The 12,039-nt window shown below is 43.3% G+C and overlaps 1 protein-coding gene across 1 annotated transcript in view; it reads left to right on the top strand.

Moving 5' to 3' along the window:
• Positions 1–868: 868 nt before the first annotated feature.
• LOC120021788 (GTPase-activating Rap/Ran-GAP domain-like protein 3) overlaps positions 869–12,039 on the top strand; it is a 55,962-nt gene continuing 44,791 nt past the window's right edge. The window contains exons 1-5 of the mRNA XM_038965639.1: positions 869–965; positions 5,490–5,608; positions 6,095–6,159; positions 7,324–7,387; positions 9,451–9,477. Of these exons, the coding sequence (XP_038821567.1) occupies positions 869–965; positions 5,490–5,608; positions 6,095–6,159; positions 7,324–7,387; positions 9,451–9,477 (372 nt within the window). The remainder of the gene's footprint in view (positions 966–5,489; positions 5,609–6,094; positions 6,160–7,323; positions 7,388–9,450; positions 9,478–12,039) is intronic.

Raw genomic sequence — 12,039 nt, 5'->3', positions numbered from 1 at the left:
TTTAGTTTAGTGTTTAGTGATGAGCTTTGAGGGCACTGTGGTGTTGAACGCTGAGCTGTAGTCAATGAATAGCATTCTCACGTAGGTGTTCCTTTTGTCCAGGTGGGAAAGGGCATTGTTGAGGGCAATAGAGATTGCATCGTCTGTGGATCTGTTGGGGCAAATTGGAGTGGGTATAGGGTTTCTGGGATAATGGTGTTGATGTGAGCCATGACTAACCTTTCAAAGCACATCATGGCTACAGACGTGAGTGCTACGGGTCGGTAGTCATTTAGGCAGGTTGTCGTAGTGTTCTTGGACACAGGGACTATGGTGGTCTGCTTGAAACATGTTGGTATTACAGACTCAGACAGGGAGAGGTTGAAAATGTCAGTGAAGACACTTGACAGTTCGTCAATGATATGTGTGTGTGTGTGTGTAGTGTGCTTTTGTGTACATACGTGTGTGTGGTCTGTGGGTGTCTGTGAGGCTTAGCTTCAATAGGATGAATCCACAATGGGACAGCCACTCAATGAGGAGGAGGTGCATCGATCAGTGGGCAGAGGGCTTAATGTTAATATTGATGACAGGGGGATCTACTGATGACAAAGGAACTCTTCTTCTGTGGCCAGACTAAACAATGATGTGTGTGTGTGTTTTGAAGGTCAGTCTGTAGATCAATGTATGCGTTTATTGGCGTAAATCAGTGTGTGTGGCCCCTGGGTACAGAGACCCTGATGAGTCATGCTGTGACCATTTATGCTGACGTGTGGTGAAATATGCGTACGTGCATGCGTGTGCGTTTCACTAACCCAGAGTGTGTCTCTGTGTGGGTGTGCGTACATTTGTGCGTGGTGCGTGTGTGCGCGTATGTGTGTGTGTGTAGCCGATGGACTACACCCCGGGAATCTGGAGAAGAACCGATGTCCATTTGGAGAACCCAGAGTACCACACCAGATGGTTCTTCAAATACTTCCTGGGAAAAGGTCCGTTCTGCTCCACAACTCTCTGTCTCACACACACACACACACACGCCTAACCTAATTCTAACCCTAACCCTAATTGTATCACTTACCCCTAAGCCTAAAATATTTTTTTCCCTTGTGGCCCACTTTCCTTTTATTATCCTTGTGAGGACTTATGGTCGCCACAAGGATTGTAAAACCAAAAACACACGCACACACACACGCACACGCACACGCACACACACACACACACACGCAGGGGGATAACAACATTAACATCTGACTGGCTCCGTAGTCAACATGAGCGGCCAACAGCCTCCGGAGAACCTAGTCGTGACGGTCGTTAAAAAAGCGTTTACCCTCCTCCTTCCATCTTCCTTCTTCAGAGCCCTCGCTTCTTCGGACAGGTGTGGGTGTGCGTGCGTGCGTTCGTGTGTGCCGATTATTCAAGCACAAGAAAACAAGACCCCAGGCCTAAGTGAACTGTTAACAAATCAGGATGAATACCATAGAGGGACTGAAGGAAAGGAAGGGATGGAGAGAGAGGAGAGTGAGCGAGAGGAAGATAAAGAGAAATGGATGGAGTCAAGGAGAGAGAGAGAGAAAAAGAGAGGGAGAGCGGAGTGCTTGTTTTTAATTAGGTTTGTTGGGTCTGGTCAGTGTTATGTCTGAATATGTTGCCGTGTCAACCGGACAGAGAGGGAGCTGAATGCCGATTGGTGTTGTCTAAGGGTTTTGTTATGTCTGTCTCACACGCACAAACACACATATATTCAAGCAGAACACACGCAGGCAAACACACCCTACTCAACATTCCATATAGGAAACACTAGGCCTCACTGTGGTGGCAACAACTAATTCCTGCCAGAAATTAACAGACACTGTAATGAACTCTTATGACCACACAACAAAGGACAAAGTCAACAATTGAAGAGTTTTGGAACAAAACACTATATCCACCAATTTTACTCATTTGTGTTTTTTTTATCAGAAATTATTGCTTATGGGTACCTTCATGTGTGTGTAAAATATGACTGCTCTCAGAATTTTGATTCATAGATTGGGGGCAAATTATATACATCCATTGTTTAGCTGGAATGGAATGTTTGTATCTGTTTGTATCTTTTACTGTGATATGTGACCAACTGGCTCGATTTTAAGATTTATTATTTATGTAGCAAAATTAGAAATTGTTTTTTTATTTATTTAATTTAATTAGAGACTCAGAGCTAGAAAATGGTATATCATACACTACAGTTGAGGAACAATGTGAAAGTAATTCTGCTTTGAAAGTTGATAAACTTGTAACCTCACTTTTTGAGAAAATGGACCTTGAATATTTTGGTACACCTACTGGAGAGCTCTTCTTTGTCTACACCCATTCAGCATCATTCACACTCTCTTAAGCTTTAACCCCACCCATCTCTTTAAGGATTCACATAAGGCCATATACTAAACAACCAAAGATGTCAAGGCTAAAGGCTGGTTTATACTACCGGTGTGTTCGTAAATTTAATCTGGAGTGCCAGAGTGTGCTCTGGGCATTCGTGAACTCAGAGCTTTGTCAGATTCAGAGCGTTTCGCTCTCAGAGCGTTCAGAGCGCACACTGGATGCTCTGGCCGAGGAGAAGGGTTGATTCGAGTGTTCTGTCCTCACAACAGCAGTCAAGCACCCAAGCTAACTGGCTAACGTTGGCTAGCTTGCTAGCTACTTCCAGACACAAATGAGAGAACAGCTTACTCTGATCATTTTACTCGCGCTAGCAGAGCTGGTTAAGCTGTTTTATGTTATCCAGAGTGTTGGTGACTAACTGTTCTGCTGGCAGCGATTTATTTTCTTTTTCTTGCCGACGTTTACTGACACTGGTCATATTCAACGGGTGTTGAGCGTTCGTAAATTCATCAGTTATTCTGCGCTCTGGCACACTCAGACGAGAGTGCTCTGAAATTGGAGTAGATAGCCAGAGCGAATTTACCAGCTACATCTATCGACAGTTGTTGCAGTGACATCATAACATTCTATTTAAATGTTTACTTCCATAGTGGAGTACAATTATTATTCGTATTTTTTGTTGTTGTTGCCCTTTTTCTCCCCAATTTTCATGATGTCCAATTGGAAGTTAGTCTTGTCCCATCGCTGAAACTCCCGTATGGACTTGGCGAAGGTCGAGAGCCATGCGTCCTCCGAAACATGACCCTGCCACGCCGCACTGCTTCTTGACACACTGCTCGCTTAACCCGGAAGCCAGCCGCACCAATGTGTCGGAGGGAACACTGTCCTACTAGCGACCGTGTCAGCGTGCAGAAGCGTGCTACATGGCAGACCAATTCGAACTCATCCATCCAGCATTATGTCAGCCAATCATGGCAAGCGGGAAGGTGACTTACTTTGTCTGTGACTAAACCAACTACACTCACAATTTAACAATTGTATTCATTTTTTCAGATGGCATACAAGTTTGATATTAAGGCACATAAAAGTGTACATGTTTCAGAAGACATTTCTGCCAAAAAATGATGTATATATTATTTTATTTTACACTTAAATGGCTCTCTTGTGAAGTAGTAACGTGCGACATAAGCCTAGTTTCCTGAAACGAGTCACATATGTGGTTGTCTCACCTAGCTATCTGAAGATGAATACGCTACCTGTAAGTTACTCTGGATAAGAGCATCTGCTAAATGACTAATATGTCAAATACAGTGGGGCAAAAAAGTATTTAGTCAGCCACCAATTGTGCAAGTTCTCCCACTTAAAAAGATGAGAGAGGCCTGTAATTTTCATCATAGGTACACTTCAACTATGACAGACAAAATGAGGGGAAAAAAATCCAGAAAATCACATTGTAGGATTTTTAAGGAATTTATTTGCAAATTATGGTGGAAAATAAGTATTTGGTCAATAACAAAAGTTTATCTCAATACTTTGTTATATACCCTTTTTTGGCAATGACAGAGGTCAAACGTTTTCTGTAAGTCTTCACAAGGTTTTCACACACTGTTGCTGGTATTTTGGCCCATTCCTCCATGCAGATCTCCTCTAGAGCAGTGATGTTTTGGGGCTGTTGCTGGGCAACACGGACTTTCAACTCCCTCCAAAGATTTTCTATGGGGTTGAGATCTGGAGACTGGCTAGGCCACTCCAGGACCTTGAAATGCTTCTTACGAAGCCACTCCTTCATTGCCCGGGCGGTGTGTTTGGGATCATTGTCATGCTGAAAGACCCAGCCACGTTTCATCTTCAATGCCCTTGCTGATGGAAGGAGGTTTTCACTCAAAATCTCACGATACATGGCCCCATTCATCCTTTCCTTTACACGGATCAGTCGTCCTGGTCCCTTTGCAGAAAAACAGCCCCAAAGCATGATGTTTCCACCCCCATGCTTCACAGTAGGTATGGTGTTCTTTGGATGCAACTCAGCATTCTTTGTCCTCCAAACACGACGAGTTGAGTTTTTACCAAAAAGTTATATTTTGGTTTCATCTGACCATATGACATTCTCCCAATCTTCTTCTGGATCATCCAAATGCTCTCTAGCAAACTTCAGATGGGCCTGGACATGTACTGGCTTAAGCAGGGGGACACGTCTGGCACTGCAGGATTTGAGTCCCTGGCGGCGTAGTGTGTTACTGATGGTAGGCTTTGTTACTTTGGTCCCAGCTCTCTGCAGGTCTTTCACTAGGTCCCCCCGTGTGGTTCTGGGATTTTTGCTCATCGTTCTTGTGATCATTTTGACCCCACGGGGTGAGATCTTGCGTGGAGCCCCAGATCGAGGGAGATTATCAGTGGTCTTGTATGTCTTCCATTTCCTAATAATTGCTCCCACAGTTGATTTCTTCAAACCAAGCTGCTTACCTATTGCAGATTCAGTCTTCCCAGCCTGGTGCAGGTCAAACAGGTGCCATTAATACAGGTAACGAGTGGAGGACAGAGGAGCCTCTTAAAGAAGAAGTTACAGGTCTGTGAGAGCCAGAAATCTTGCTTGTTTGTAGGTGACCAAATACTTATTTTCCACCATAATTTGCAAATAAATTCATTAAAAATCCTACAATGTGATTTTCTGGATTTTTTTTCCCTCATTTTGTCTGTCATAGTTGAAGTGTACCTATGATGAAAATTACAGGCCTCTCTCAGCTTTTTAAGTGGGAGAACTTGCACAGTTGGTGGCTGACTAAATACTTTTTTGCCCCACTGTATATATATTTAAATACAGATCTCTCATTGCTGTATTGCAATTCTAAACAGCAGTCACTGTGAAGTCTAAAAAGGGAGAGGAAAAAAAGTACCTGCCGGTAACTTACAAATTGAAGCATACAGGTGTTACGATGCGTCACATGATCGGAGAGCATCGGAGAGTAAAAAAAAAAAAGTTGTGCAACAGAACAATAAACCTAAAATGTCTTATTGGACAAGTTTGGATAGTGCGCGTCCTCGTTTCACTCCGATTCGGAACATTTTCTTCCGTTTCATGCCTAGTGAACACGACCGAAGGGTCCTACACAGCAGAGTGTGTGTGACAGTGTGTGTGTGTTTTCTCCCCCCAGTCCACCAGAATTACGTCGGTACGGATGCAGAGAAAAACCCCTTCTACCTGTCTGTGGTTCTGTCTGACCAGAACAACCAACGGGTCCCTCAGTATAGAGCCATCCTCTGGAGGAAGACAGTAAGTCTGACTTTATGCACAGATCTGGGATCAGCTCACCCTTACAAAATCCTAACCTTAAAAATTGGTATCTGTGCAAGTTGGCTTTAGAAACAGATCTGGGATCTGCTCAACCTTTCCCAATGCCAAACCTTGATCATTAAGGTGAAAAATGCATATACTGTATAGACCTTAGATCAGTGTCTATGGGCAACTTTATACTTTATCCATGAGTCATAGCTTCTGTGTGTGGGGTGGGGGAGTTAGGGGGTTCAGCTGTGAGGTGTGTGTGTGTGTGCGCGCTCGCGCGTTTGGCAGCGAGATAGAGGGGTGTGAGTCATTCAGAAGAGTTAACTAGCTTCCTCACTGAGCTCCTGTTTCAGATTCAAGCACCACACCACACCTGATTAGGATGGCCTTCTGCCTTCTGTTCAGATAGATGATGAATACTTTCTCTCCACATCCGGTCCTGAGATAATTGTATCTCTTCTCGTCTATCTCCCCCAGGGAACTCTGAAGATCAGTCTGCCATACAGCCCCACTAAAACACTATCAGTCAAGTCCATCTTAAGGTAAGCACTGCTCAGGATGTTATTCAATACACTGTTTCACATGGACACATTGACTATGGATATGTAGTATTATTGTATGCATCTATTCTGTTATATTTAAATGAACATATGCATCTTTAAAGGAGAATTTTCCTATTTCTGCAGTAAATCTCGATTTTTGATGTAATGGAATGTTATAGAAGATGTCCAGACACTTTTTTTGTGATTTAGATTGTTTTTGAGAAACATACCCCAGCCGCGATTCACTTCCTCATTGCTCGTTGTGCAGTATCAGGGCATGCAAAAGACATGAACAAAAGCTCCAAAAACACCCAAATACGTATTTTTAGAAACTGACACACACTCATTATAGTGTGATGAGTGATAGATGTAGTGAATACACATCCGCCATGCTGATCCTCAACACAGGGGTACGTGCTAAGTCCCCTCCTGTACTCCCTGTTCACTCATGACTGCACATCCAGGCATGTCTCCAACACCATCATTAAGTTTGCTGATGACACAACAGTGGTAGGCCTGATCACCGACAATGACGAGACAGCCTATAGGGAGGAGGTCAGAGACCTGGTCGTGTGGTGCCAGGACTACAACCTCTCCCTCAACGTGATCAAGACATATGAGATGATTGTGGACTACAGGAAAAGGAGGACCGAGCACGCCCCCATTCTCATCGACGGGGCTGTAGTAAAGCAGGTTGAGAGCTTCAAGTTCCTTGGTGTCCACATCATCAACAAACTATCATGGTTCAAGCACACCAAGACAGTCGTGAAGAGGGCACGACAAAACCTATTCCCTCTCAGGAGACTGAAACGATTTGGCATGGGTCCTCAGATCCTCAAAAGGTTTTACAGCTGCACCATCGAGAGCATCCTGACTAGTTGCATCACTGCCTGGTATTTTACTTCGGCACTTTAACTACTTGTTACTTTTATTTCTTATTCTTATTCGTATTTTTTGGATTGCATTGTTGGTTAGGGGCTTGTAAGTAAGCATTTCACTGTAAGGTCTTACCTACACCTGTTGTATTGTGCGCATGTGACTAATACAATTTGATTTGATGTCGGTCTTTAAATGTTGTACACATGAAATTGTAGAACTTTATCTTCTCCCTCTCTCCCCTCCTTTCCCTCCCTCTCCCACCCCTCCTCCTCTCCTCTCCTCCAGTGCGATGAACCTGGACAGGTTTGAGAAGGGCCCGAGGGAGATTCTCAACCCAGAGATACAGAAGGTGAGATTACACTGTATCAGCCACAGAGATATAAGCAATAAGGCCCGAGGAGGTGTGGTATAAGGCCAATATGCCACGGCTAAGGGCTGTTCTTAGGCACAACACAGAGTGCTTGCATACAGCCCTTAGCTGTGGTATATTGGCCATATACCACAAACCCAGAGGTGCCTTATTGCTATTATAAAATGGTTAACAACATAATTAGAACAGTAAACAAGTACTTTTGCATCATACCGGTGATATATTGTCTGATATACCACAGCTTTCAGCCAATCAGCATCCAGGACCCAAACTACCCGCTTTATAATTATATACACTGCTCAAAAAAATAAAGGGAACACTTAAACAACACAATGTAACTCCAAGTCAATCACACTTCTGTGAAATCAAACTGTCCACTTAGGAAGCAACACTGATTGACAATAAATTTCACATGCTGTTGTGCAAATGGAATAGACAAAAGGTGGAAATTATAGGCAATTAGCAAGACACCCCCAATAAAGGAGTGGTTCTGCAGGTGGTGACCATAGACCAGTTCCTATGCTTCCTGGCTGATGTTTTGGTCACTTTTGAATGCTGGCGGTGCTTTCACTCTAGTGGTAGCATGAGACGGAGTCTACAACCCACACAAGTGGCCCAGGTAGTGCAGCTCATCCAGGATGGCACATCAATGCAAGCTGTGGCAAGAAGGTTTGCTGTGTCTGTCAGCGTAGTGTCCAGAGCATGGAGGCGCTACCAGGAGACAGGCCAGTACATCAGGAGACGTGGAGGAGGCCGTAGGTGGGCAACAACCCAGCAGCAGGACCGCTACCTCCGCCTTTGTGCAAGGAGGATTAGGTGGAGCACTGCCAGAGCCCTGCAAAATGACCTCCAGCAGGCCTCAAATGTGAATGTGCAGGGCTCTGGCAGTGCTCCTCCTAATCCTCCTTGCACAAAGGCGGAGGTAGCGGTCCTGCTGCTGGGTTGTTGCCCTCCTACGGCCTCCTCCACGTCTCCTGATGTACTGGCCTGTCTCCAGTAAGCATCGAACAATTTGGGAAACCCAGCTTCAGCTTAGTTAATTGGGACATAACTAAAAGCCTTACCAGCTAGCTACCAATCGATTTTAGTTTCACTGTCCGATCATTCCTCAAACTAATTGTTATTTTTACCTTTCCACAAACTGTCTGTTGCTTGATAAGAGTAAGTTAACCTTATCAAAGAATAGGTCATCCACGACTAGTCGGCCAGTGAGCTAGCTAACGTTACATTTCAGTAATTTAGCTATCCTCCTAAATGTGGTAGTCAGTGGATAATCTAACTGTGAGTTGAACATATGTAACTGACAACTAGTTTGTTTTCAGACATTGTTGCACATGGTGTTATCATGTCTAACCAGTTGGCCATGTGCTGACGAGCTCCCGAGTCTAGCTAGCTGCATTGTTTGGCGTCCATAATTAGCTGTTAGCTAGCTAGTTGGCTACTGCCTGACCAGTGTGAACCAGCAATGTAGAATGCTAGCTAGCTACATTTCAGTCAGTAGCTGTCCTTCTAAATGCTGTGGTCACTGGATAAACTATGAGTTTATATTAACATATTTATAACATATTTGGCGGAAAATGAGCAAGTAGCCAGTTGTTGATATGGTGGAATCAAGGCCTGAACGCGTTCAAACGTTTAAACCTGTCTTCCTATATCTAACCAGCTGAAGCCTATGTGCCCATGAGCTCCTGAGTCTAGACACAGCCTAGCTAACATTAGCTAGCTAGCGTTGCTGGCTGAGGTGACTCAAACTCTGTAGCTAGCTACTGTTATTGGGGTGCAGGAATATTAGATATCTTTCAATTTTAAGATAACGCTCATTGAAGTTGGTGGTTACTGCTGGTTTCAGATCCGAGGCGAGAGAAATTATCCACCATGTTTTGGTAAGGACTCGGAGTGACGTCACACACCCAAGAAGGCTCAATAAATCGCCTGACAGATAATGACTTTGCCTCCGAAAGGAAATGTTGCGTACTGTAACAGATCTGTGAGTCATTGGCGAGGCAAACTGATGTTAACTGTGATTTGTGTTCTATCCACAGGACCTACTGGTGTTGGAGGAGCAAGAGGTAGAGTATTTATTTATTCTGTCATGAATGTCACTCTTTCAAGTGAATACTATAGGTACTAGTGTTGACCACTATCTTACTAGAGATTTCCCTCTGTTCTCTACTAAGGTTGCTTGTCTGGTTTTGGCAGATAATGAAAGTGACCTTTAAAACTTCTTATGGCTGCATCCCGCTACCGGGATCGATATGACAGCAGCCAGTGAAAGTGCAGGGCGCCAAATTCAAACAACAGAAATCTCATAATTAAAATTCCTCAAACATACAGTGGGGCAAAAAAGTATTTAGTCAGCCACCAATTGTGCAAGTTCTCCCACTTAAAAAGATGAGAGAGGCCTGTAATTTTCATCATAGGTACACTTCAACTATGACAGACAAAATGAGAAAAAAAATCCAGAAAATCACATTGTAGGATTTTTAATGAATTTATTTGCAAATGTTGGTGGAAAATAAGTATTTGGTCAATAACAAAAGTTTATCTCAATACTTTGTTATATACCCTTTGTTGGCAATGACAGAGGTCAAATGTTTTCTGTAAGTCTTCACAAGGTTTTCACACACTGTTGCTGGTATTTTGGCCCATTCCTCCATGCAGATCTCCTCTAGAGCAGTGATGTTTTGGGGCTGTTGCTGGGCAACACGGACTTTCAACTCCCTCCAAAGATTTTCTATGGGGTTGATATCTGGAGACTGACTAGGCCACTCCAGGACCTTGAAATGCTTCTTACAAAGCCACTCCTTCGTTGCCCGGGCGGTGTGTTTGGGATCATTGTCATGCTGAAAGACCCAGCCACGTTTCATCTTCAATGCCCTTGCTGATGGAAGGAGGTTTTCACTCAAAATCTCACGATACATGGCCCCATTCATTCTTTCCTTTACACGGATCAGTCGTCCTGGTCCCTTTGCAGAAAAACAGCCCCAAAGCATGATGTTTCCACCCCCATGCTTCACAGTAGGTATGGTGTTCTTTGGATGCAACTCAGCATTCTTTGTCCTCCAAACACGACGAGTTGAGTTTTTACCAAAAAGTTCTATTTTGGTTTCATCTGACCATATGACATTCTCCCAATCTTCTTCTGGATCATCCAAATGCTCTCTAGCAAATTTCAGACGGGCCTGGACATGTACTGGCTTAAGCAGGGGGACACGTCTGGCACTGCAGGATTTGAGTCCCTGGCGGCGTAGTGTGTTACTGATGGTAGGCTTTGTTACTTTGGTCCCAGCTCTCTGCAGGTCATTCACTAGGTCCCCCCGTGTGGTTCTGGGATTTTTGCTCACCGTTCTTGTGATCATTTTGACCCCACGGGGTGAGATCTTGCGTGGAGCCCCAGATCGAGGGAGATTATCAGTGGTCTTGTATGTCTTCCATTTCCTAATAATTGCTCCCACAGTTGATTTCTTCAAACCAAGCTGCTTACCTATTGCAGATTCAGTCTTCCCAGCCTGGTGCAGGTCTACAATTTTGTTTCTGGTGTCCTTTGACAGCTCTTTGATCTTGGCCATAGTGGAGTTTGGAGTGTGACTGTTTGAGGTTGTGGACAGGTGTCTTTTATACTGATAACAAGTTCAAACAGGTGCCATTAATACAGGTAACGATTGGAGGACAGAGGAGCCTCTTAAAGAAGAAGTTACAGGTCTGTGAGAGACAGAAATCTTGCTTGTTTGTAGGTGACCAAATACTTATTTTCCACCATAATTTGCAAGTAAATTCATAAAAAATCCTACAATGTGATTTTCTGGATTTTCTTTTCTCATTTTGTCTGTGATAGTTGAAGTGTACCTATGATGAAAATTACAGGCCTCTCTCATTTTAAGTGGGAGAACTTGCACAATTGGTGGCTGACTAAATACTTTTTTGCCCCACTGTACATGTGTCTTATATCATTTTTAAGGTAATCTTGTTGTTAATCCCACCAAAGTGTCCGATTTCAAATATGCTTTTCAGCGAAAGCACTACAAACGATTATGTTAGGTCACCACCAAACCCCAATAAGCACAGACATTTTTCCAGCAAAAGATAGCTTTCACAAAAAGCAGAAATAGAGATAAAATTAATCACTAACCTTTGATTATCTTCATCAGATGACACTCATAGGACTTCATGTTACACAATACATGCATGTTTTGTTTGATAAAGTTCATATTTATAACAAAAAATCTGAGTTTACATTGGCGTATTACATTCACTAGTTCCAAAAACATCAAATGATTTTGCATAGCCACATCGTTTCAACAGAAATACTCATCATAAATGGAGATGATAATACAAGTTATAACCATGGAATTATAGATATACCTCTCCTTAATGCAACCGCTGTGTCAGATTTCAAAAAAACTTTACGGAAAAAGCGAATCATGCAATAATCTGAGACGGAGCTCAGAACAATAGCCAAATTAGCCGCCATGTTGGGGTCAACAGAAACCAGAAAATACATAATAAATGTTTCCTTACCTTTGATGAACTTCATCAGAATGCAGTCCTAGGAATCCCAGGTCCACAATAAAGGCTTGATTTGTTCGATAATGTCCGTTATTTATGTCCAATTAGCTACTTTGGTTAGCGCG

The sequence above is a fragment of the Salvelinus namaycush genome, chromosome 26 (assembly GCF_016432855.1).
Source record: "Salvelinus namaycush isolate Seneca chromosome 26, SaNama_1.0, whole genome shotgun sequence".
NCBI lineage: Eukaryota > Metazoa > Chordata > Actinopteri > Salmoniformes > Salmonidae > Salvelinus > Salvelinus namaycush.
This window is presented reverse-complemented; position numbering and strand designations above follow the sequence as displayed.